Genomic DNA, 9,710 nt, shown 5'->3' on the forward strand with positions numbered 1-9,710 from the left:
AAACGTATCACGTAAGAAATCCAAACCCAACGACAAAACTTTTCCAGGACCCTCGTACTAAAACGTTAATAATAAATATAACAGCTGTATATTAGGATAATATGTTTTCTATATTAAATAAAATTTCCTATATGCATGTTGCATGTTACGGTTCTTTGAAATAAGAGCCCAAACCAAGCGGATTCTTCTCGTCTGGTAACTTCAGTTTAAAATTATATTATTGCTTACATATTTATATACACATGCATTTATAGTACAAAGAAAACAACATTTAAAAATGGCTTTTTACAAGTTCTTTGACACTCCCCAGTCTTTGATGACAGGTAATGAAATGCGTTATACCACTTGCGCCCCGTAGCTTGGCTTGAGCGGAACATTTTACGCCGATCATATGAAATATAAAGTGTAACTGCAGTGACAGTAGATTATGGACCGTACAAGTGTTTTTCGCGTACATTTTGCAAACATAGTGGTTATTACATGTGCACCGGATACGACTTAAAAAGTGAACAAAGGACTTTGTCTAATTCATGAAATGAATGAATGACAGTTAATCTTAGTCATAATACTGATTGACAGTAAATGCTAATGACTTCGTGTGGTGTAAAAATGTATTGTTTGTAACAGTAATTTCCTACCGATTGAAATCCTCTCGAAGCTCCTAAAGTTAATGCTTACATTAAATTTTGGACAACTCTCGCACTCTCTGCCGTTCTCCTGCTGCTAAAAGGGCAAATATAAAATATTCGGTGCAAGTTAAAGGAATTGGGTCAGTTAAGGGGAGCGGTGGTCTAGTGGATAAGGTGTCAGCCGCTAAATCTAGGGGTCGTGGGTTCGAGTCCAACTGGGATCACGACCATGACTTATCATATGACAGCAGTACTGACTTTTCCAGGAAGTGGACCCGAGAGTCGTTACAATAAGCGTGAAGCTTTCATCACAGTCGAGCTAAAACAAATTAGTATCAACTAAACTAAACTAACTAATTCGGGTAGTTTTGGCCGATTAAAATGTTGACAAAATTACGTTATATTTTGGTGTAACACAAAACTTGCCGTTAGGTAACAAGGTCAATACGCCGATGTTCTGGAGTACACCAAACATGTTATTGTCACAAATTGTCCCAGTTTACGTAATGTAGTCTGGTAGAGAATAGGGGTGCACCTAAATAGCCTAGCTATAGCTACTGCTGTTATAGGGAAGTGGTAGAGTGTCTGCCTTAAGTGTGAGTGGTCCTTGGTTCCAGTTCCGGTCAGGGCTTAAATATTTGCATTCTGTTACATGTATTTGCAGGTTGTCAGATTGTGTTTTTTTGCGACCAGTATCATGGATCATTATTTAGCAACCCTCTGCCGAATGTTAAAATGAAATAACCCAAAATACGAACTACCCAATATATTATTTCCCTTTGATGTTTCTGCTCTAAATGTTCAAGAAGTGTTACATTAAGAATATACCAAGCGAATTTTATTGTTTAAACATTTCTATAAGGAATCTAATACATTTAAATCAAATTGTTCTCGTAGTTAAAGAGATTAACGCAATGAAATACCTGGATAAATACGCAGGAAAGGTTGACTACAAATAAAGACATTTTTGACCTATATACAGAGTAATAACAAACAAATTGTTTCATAACGATTATTATAGCTCCGTCCAATATTTTCTCAGGCAGGTACACTCAGTGGTTAATGTAATTTAGCCAGCATTGTCAAAATTACAAAATGTTTCTATGTTGCAACATGCGTTCAAGCAAGATACAAATACATGTATATCATCACTTTATTTGGTAATATCAGAAGTACCTACTAGTATGTCTGACACACAATAACAAGTACATGCATAGCATAATATATGGCAGAAAAAAAGACTCTATATTTGTACAAAAGAGTATAAGCAACCGTAGTATTTCACTACACAATGACTCGTAAAACAATATATATATTTCAATTCTGCGTTTCCGGTATGATTTGATACGCATATGTTTAAGCGCAGTGGACACAATCTACAAAGTATAAAATTCCTAAAACGAAAGGTAATAAATCACATAACATTAATGTAACCACGGCATTACTGTTGCGCCATATGAATTAATGGTTCTAGATATTGTTTATAGTGGTGTATTCCGATGGAGGCTCTTGCCATTTCTGCGCTGTTCCAGGATCCATATTTGCTGTCTGTATTTGCTGTGGGTATGCACCATTGTTGTATCCAGTTTGTCCAAAGGTTGTCATTGGTATTGTCTGCAGACCATGAACTGAAACATAGACCTTTCAAAATATTTGTCAAGATTAGTTATTTCGTGTTCAGCCATTGACGCTCTTTTTAACGGCTCACAATGCTGTTGTTTTAAATTTCCATTCTGTTATTATTAAGGAAGCTGACATGCTGGCCGCTTCCAAAAGTCTGCTAAAAAGAACGTCTTTGTTCAACATTTCTCAAACTGACCAATATTTTTTCTTTTCTTTTTTTTCCTATGGTCTCTTGAATTCTTTTAAATATGTTTATATGTTTGTTATATCTATATGTTTTACATTTATGTTTTATTTTGTTTATGAAAAATATATATATTTGGTTGTGTTGAATTTGTCAGATTGTATTTTGGCAACGTATTCTGTAAAGCTCTTCTGAACGTATATATGGGCATGAAAGGAGTGTTACATAAATTTGGAATAATAATAATAATAATTCTAATTTAGCTGTATATTTTCTTTCACTTACTGTGTTTGGTAAGAATCCTATTTACTTTCAGAATATAAATTATTACGGTTATAAGCGCATTTGAACTTCAACTATGTGCTGTGTAAATGGATGAAAATGATATGCTATGCTTGAGTTCGTCATCATACGATAATACAAAGTAAACTTTAGAACTTAGTCCATATTTCTCCACCCTTTTCAACATTTAGATTAATATATTCATTTGCACATAATAAGGAATTACATAATTAATATCATTAATTTTTTTGGTTTTTTCAACAAGATTTCGGTTATGTAGCGACGGGCAGTTAACCTAACCAGTGTTCCCGGATTCTATATCAGAGCAAGTCGCAAGTAACTACCAACTTCCCCACATGAATCAGAGGTGGAGGAAGAATGATTTCAGACACAGTTTATTTCATTAAATCGTATTTGAGAAAACCTCACGATCCCGCGATCCAAATATCTTGACTCTCCCTATTGGGTAAATATTATTAAGTTAAATCGTTTGCTCATAGAATACAAAGATATAAGTGATATAGCCTACCTGTTGTTGTTACGCCTGCTGGTTGAAACACCTGTACTGGCTGTCCACGAGACCTCTTATAACAACAAAAAATAACAACAAACACAGTAACAACAGCAGCGACTAGAACAATTGATCCAATACTTGTGCCAATAATAAGTCCAACGTTACTGCAAAATAGAAATAATAAAGTATCACAACTCATAAAAGTTGGTTCCAGAGTTCTTTAAAAGCACGTCCAAAATAACAGGGATAAAAGTATTGCACAGTTTTACGTTTCAAAAGAAGACGCTTTTTCATTACAAATCAATACGCAACGCAAATGTTTACATAATAGAAAATGACTTAGAATATGGTCCTCGTGATGTACAACTGCGGAGTTATTTTAAAAATCTAACATTTGCGATACTCAATGCTGTTTTCAAAAACGTTTAAATTAGATATCTTATATTTTATATCTTATGATTTGCGAATCAATATTTACCTATTTTAGTCTTTCTTGAGTCTGCAGTTTTATACAGGTATTTTAAACACAGTGATGAATCTATTTTAAGACATACTCATAAATGTGACTATTAAGTTTTACATTTTTTATTTATTTTTATTTTTTTGTTCTTCTTTTTTTCAAATTTGATCAAACAATGAAACAGGCGTGCTGAGAAAAGGCAGTTTTCCATAATGTTTGCTTTAAAAGTATTAAGTGATAAAAATAGAATTTAATAAAATTTTATTTCTGCTTTTGATATTCCGATTTATTCAGCGGTTGAATAAAGAAACCTTTCCACTTGATTTTAAAATTCTGTCCCATGTTTTTTTCCTTTCTTTTTTCTTCTTTATTAATAACATACAATACGTATCATTGTAAAGCTCTCCATGGGTAAATGAATGAAGTTTTGAGCTTTGAAGACTTTATTATAGTTAAATCATAACCAAATGTTTTTTTGAAATCTCGTAAAAATTGCAAACTTATGTTTTACAAAACGAAAAGAACAAGAAAAGAAACAAATGTTTTATTTTTTCAGTTTTAAAAGAAACAAATATTTTACTTGAACGTACATTTAACTTTTATGGCTGAAATATGTATCAGAATATCCAACATCAAACGTAACAAAAATTTCAATTTGAAATGCATCTTGGTCTTGGACATTGACGACAATTTCAGAAATACAACGGTCAAAGAGATTTATTTTTTAAATCAGTTCGTTGTCACTTAGTTGCGAGATCTTTTACAATTACCCGTACCACGGGTATTACTGCAATATTTTTCTCGTTTTGACAATTTATTATCTCGTTTTTAGAGAATATATTTCGATATAACAATAAATAATCTCAACTACGTTTTGGTAATCTATACACTTTGATCTTTCTATCTATCTATCTATCTATCTATCTATCTATCCACCCACCAGCCCATCCACGCAAAATCCATCCACCCGCCCATCCATCCACGCACCCATCCATCCATCCATCCAGAAGGTCATTTTGTTAAGGTTTGTAAATGCCATCAGTACCTGTAAACGTCACAGCAATATCTATTGTTCATATCACCGCAACAGCCTCTGTCACAATACTTATACTTTGTAACCTTGCTGTATGTCCAGTCATAATCATAGTCGTAATACGAACACTTTATCCCATTCACCGCTTCTGAAAAAAAATCAGCGTGGACTGCACACAAATGTAGAATATATAACATAATACATTTATATTTTTTAGTCTTATAATCACTTTATATTGTCAAAATAATCTCCCAGAAAAACAAATCAATAAGTGGCCGATCTTAACTTAATTATCATATTAGTGTCTTAATAATACATAGATAGTATCAGATTTTGGGAAATACTGATTATCTGAATATTAAAAAATGAGTAAATTTCGCGCACTCAAACAAGGCACAAGATACAGCCAAGGCACGTTTAACAGATTTTTCTATATAAGTTAAAGCATTTTCAACGGAAATTAACGTAAACGTTGTAAGTATTGAACTTCTGAAAATTATTAGATTTTAATTTACAACTAACGCTTTCAAATAATTCATTGCATTAACACGTAAATGAAAACTTGTGAAAAGTCTTCTGATCACAGGTTTGACATCGTAGGAGTGAAATAAAGCCATAACACAAACTTTGTATTACATAGAGGATATTTTTTGTTTTCAGTGTACCGTCACCGACAAGGGAGACAATTCAATATTTTCATGGATTTATTAGTCTAAAAGAGGGCTAGGAAATATATTTCATGGAGCTGCATAGTGTAACGAAAAATGACACAAAAACGGGATAGACACAACTGACAACGCCGACAAAGACAAACCTGTTTCTGGCTGGAAACGACTTCGGCGAAAATGCTGGCATAATACATAAGGATGAGTTGTTGTCCTGTGACAATTAACTAAGACAACAACCAACTAAATGTGCTGTCACCATGATAAGGTTCACAACGACAGTACACAACAGAAAAGTATAAAAAAAAAACAAGCAACGAAGGTAACATTTCTAGAGCATGATTACTTTTGCTTTGAAGGTAAAGCTTAGCTGTGTTCTATACAGGATTGTCTAGCTGTACATGACTCGCGTAGGATGGCCGTAGGGTGGTCAGTATTTACAAATGCAACAAAGGAATGTTATCATGGAATTTTTTGCAGGGAAGATTTTTTTTCTGAAAACAATTGCGGCAATGTGAGCGACATAGGGAAATATCTCATTAATTATTTTCAGTATTTCATAAGTTAGCATAAAATAAATTATGGTAATAAAGCTTTGAAACTGACGCCGTTTTATATGTGGTCAAATTTACTTGGTCTGTTATAGGTATAACATAGGAAATGTTGATGTTCTGACAGGAAAAGTATACAGTCATGTGCTTGAAAGAATATTACATTTGTGCCTTTCCTCATTAAATTTATTAAACCCGTTGAATAAAACTGGTAAAATGCTCAGCAGAGCCTCGCATTTTATTGTTTTATTCAATTGTTTGATACATTCAGTATGAAAAGACACTCATATAATATCTCTATTTATCTTAGATGAAAAGAATTATCTATCAGTGTTTACCATGTTTACAGCTTTGATTGTTTACTTAGAGATACAAAAATGTGACACACCGATTCATGCATGTATCATGAAATATGGGATAGCTTGTATCTCGTGTTAATATAGGATGTAATTACAATACTTTCTCGATCTGTAATTTATTTTTCGAGTAAAATCAAACTACAATAGACTACCGTATTTAAAACAAAGTTTTGCAAAATCATTTCAATTATATCAACTATGCTGGTTTTCATTTAAAGTAAAGCCTCGAACTCAAGCAGACAAATAAATATTAAACTTTAGAGCCGTAGATGACATTCCGTTGGCGTATTATATCACATTTCCTAACCATGTCTTGGCTCTTGCCAGGAATAGTATCTTTCTTTTCAAAACAATATTTCAAATCTACTTTAACTAATATCCGCGAGAGAGAGTTTAACTTAGTACATACTTATGTCAATATCAATAGTTTTACTTTACATTGATTTAATTAGTTTCTTTGCCTTTCAAATAACATGACTTTATACTTAAACTAGAGTTATCACTGAAGGTGATGAGTGTACCCCTGCATGCACTGACAATGTACATTGCAATTTTACGCATACAAGATTGTATAATTGTGTGGACTGTATGTATATAATGTATATAGTATAGTAACAAAAATCAAAGTCCCATAACTCTGCAAAGTATTTTTCTGAAAGAACATAATATGCAATTTGCACAAGTAAGGTTGATACTGATCACTTGTGTGAAGTTTCATTAAATTGTGTTCAATGGTTCAGGAGATTAGGCGCTCACAAGATTCCATATGCAGACTCTAAGTATATAGTATTGTAACAAAAACAAAGTCTCATAACTCTGCAGAATATGTATCTACAAGAAAATAACATACACCATGCACAACTAGGGTTGATCACTTGTGTGAAGTTTCATTAAATTGTGTGCAAGGGTTCAGGAGATTAGGCGCGCACAAGACTGCATATGCAGACCGTATGTATATAGTATAGTAACAAAAAACAAAGTCCCAAAACTGGCCAGATTTTTTTTCTGAAAAAAAAAAACCAACATGCACCATGCACAACTAGGGTTACTACTGATCACTTGTGTGAAGTTTTATTAAATTGTGTGCATAGGGTCAGGAGATTTAGCGCGCACAAAATTGCATATAATTGCAGATTCTATGTATAGAGTAAAGTAACAAAAAACAAAGTCCCGAAACTCAGCAATTTTGTTTCTGAAAGAACCTAACATGCACCATGCACAACTACTGTTGTTACTGATCACTTGTATGAAATTTCATTAAATTGTGTCGAGGGGATGTGGAGAGATGGTGCGCACAAGATTTTGTCTACAGACTGACGGACAGACAGACAACCTGAAACCAGTATACCCCCTTACAACTTCGTTGTTCGGGGGATACAATAAATGAAATACAAATACCTGTGCAACAAAAGACAGTAAGAATTCCAAACAAAAGTTTGTACGCCATTTTGTTTTATGAATACTGCCCGTTTAAGATATCACACAAGATGAAGTTTTATCATACATGTATTTATCTTCGCATTATCGCTTTTAGCCTTTCCAACTTAATTACACGTAATGTTAATTATCTTCTTTCTTCCTGTTTCATTTTAATTACTGATAATGGTGATAAACAGTATTTCCAAAAACTTGCTTGTTGACCTAAATCGAAAATATTTTGTCCAAATGTTAAACATTTGATTATAAGACAGCAATATGCCTGCTTTATTCATGTCGTCTGCAGGAATTCAACGGTTTTTCTTCTTGAAATGATACGGCCAAACATAATGGAAATATATTTTGTTTTAATTTCTGAAATATTTTTGTTTATTAACATAATTGTTGCGTAATTAGCCTGACTCCCTGGCTGCATGATTATTTTTATTTATCACATGTTTGACGTCGCGGAAGCCATTACATATAAATGATAATACACTAGTGTAATAAAGCTTTGACGTCGACGTCGTTTAAAGTATATTCTAATATGCTTTTCTCTTCCAAAACACTCTTACGCTAGAATGACGTCACGTTAACGTGCAGTGGCGTCAATGCTTTTGTTGCGACCAGGAAAGAGCGCTACTGTATTTTTATCTACTGTTTTAGATCAAGAGCATATTAGATCGAAATAATTTATAGCAAAACCGTGTTTTAACACTATTTATCATGTTTATACACTCGAGCGGAAATATGTCGTACAAATAATTTCACTCGGGTTGCGCCCTCGTTATATTATTGAGCCCGACGTTTAACCGCCCATCGTGCATAAATAGTGTTAAAACACTCTTTTGCTATAAATTATTTCTTAAGGAGACGTTGGTCAAATTGACTTGTTTATATTAGTAAAAGAAAGTAGTTTTTATGTTTCGACAGGAAAAGCTAACATATGATAAAAAACATATTACATTTGTGACTTTCCACATTGAAGTTATTAAACTGATAAATGCTCGGCAGATTCTCGCATTTTATTATTTCATTAAACTCGTTTAATAAATACAATATGAAAAGACACTCATATAATATCCTCTATATAAATACTGCAAACATTTTATAAGAAAAATTTAAGCCTCTAAAATAGCCTATTTTATCTGATGGCTGAACCATACATGTTCGGAGACACTTCCCTCTCAATGAATACAACTTATATATATATGACAATAAGAACAAATATAGGGACGGGAGCCAGGTTATGGTGTAATGAGCATTAATTCCAATCGGCCACGATGGCCCTGGGTCGCTCACATGAGTTTTTGAGCTTGAACAGGCTAGAGAGCTAGCAACTTTGGAAAAGGAACATAATATGCTCCAGGTGTCGAAAGTTTAAGTATATGTTGATTAGTATTTAAATTAGTGTGTCAGATGACAATTAGTTCAAACATAATATGCTTCCTAGACTTTTAAAACTGGGTGAAAGAAATGCACACAGTAAAGACTTACACTAAGCTCGTTTTGCACAAGGGAAACAGTCTGTTTTTATAGTGAAATTGTTGAGTGATTCTAATCCTGTCCATGTTATATCAGTACAATGGAAAAGTAATCTATCGATGTTAAAAGCTATGGAGGATGAAACAGTCATGCATCTAACGGTCCTGAAATTGATTTGCTTAACTTTCTCATATTTCTAGGTATTTTCCAATACTTTGACGCAAATCTATGAAAAGAAGAGATTGTTTTCTTTCCAACAGTAGCCAGTTTAACATATTTTACCTTGTGAAATTGTGTGGGTTGTGACTTTTTTTTTTAAAAAAAGTATGTTTGTTGACAAATTTGACCATAGAGAGAAGCTATGTCAAGGCTTAGCGCATTTTATGACGGCATATGGGAGGGACGGATGCCGGATATCAGAATTTAGTTAGAAGCTGTCAATCATCAAACTGGATTAAACCAGTTCTCACAAGCCTTTTCCGCGTGGGCGCTCAGTAAACACAGAAAGG

General features: G+C 33.4%; 1 protein-coding gene across 1 annotated transcript; it reads right to left on the bottom strand.

Moving 5' to 3' along the window:
• Window positions 1-1,764: 1,764 nt before the first annotated feature.
• LOC123537882 (uncharacterized) lies at window positions 1,765-7,858 on the bottom strand. The gene is made up of 4 exons (XM_045321786.2): window positions 7,699-7,858; window positions 4,738-4,873; window positions 3,248-3,396; window positions 1,765-2,257 (listed from the first exon to the last, which is right to left on the bottom strand). Exons 1-4 carry the CDS (start codon window positions 7,745-7,747, stop codon window positions 2,100-2,102), a joined length of 492 nt encoding a protein of 163 aa, XP_045177721.1. The 5' UTR covers window positions 7,748-7,858; the 3' UTR covers window positions 1,765-2,099.
• Between the last annotated feature and the right edge of the window lie 1,852 nt (window positions 7,859-9,710).

This window comes from Mercenaria mercenaria, chromosome 1 (genome assembly GCF_021730395.1).
Source record: "Mercenaria mercenaria strain notata chromosome 1, MADL_Memer_1, whole genome shotgun sequence".
Lineage (NCBI taxonomy): Eukaryota > Metazoa > Mollusca > Bivalvia > Venerida > Veneridae > Mercenaria > Mercenaria mercenaria.

What these genes read in the sequence shown, in the direction of transcription:
- LOC123537882 (XM_045321786.2), bottom strand. Translation starts at nt 7,747, where the DNA reads ATGGCGTACAAACTTTTGTTTGGAATTCTTACTGTCTTTTGTTGCACA. An exon ending in TATTGCTGTGACGTTTACAG is followed by an intron (nt 3,397 to 4,737) that starts GTACTGATGGCA and finishes TCTATTTTGCAG; the next exon opens with TAACGTTGGACTTATTATTG. An exon ending in AGCAGGCGTAACAACAACAG is followed by an intron (nt 2,258 to 3,247) that starts GTAGGCTATATC and finishes TCTATGTTTCAG; the next exon opens with TTCATGGTCTGCAGACAATA.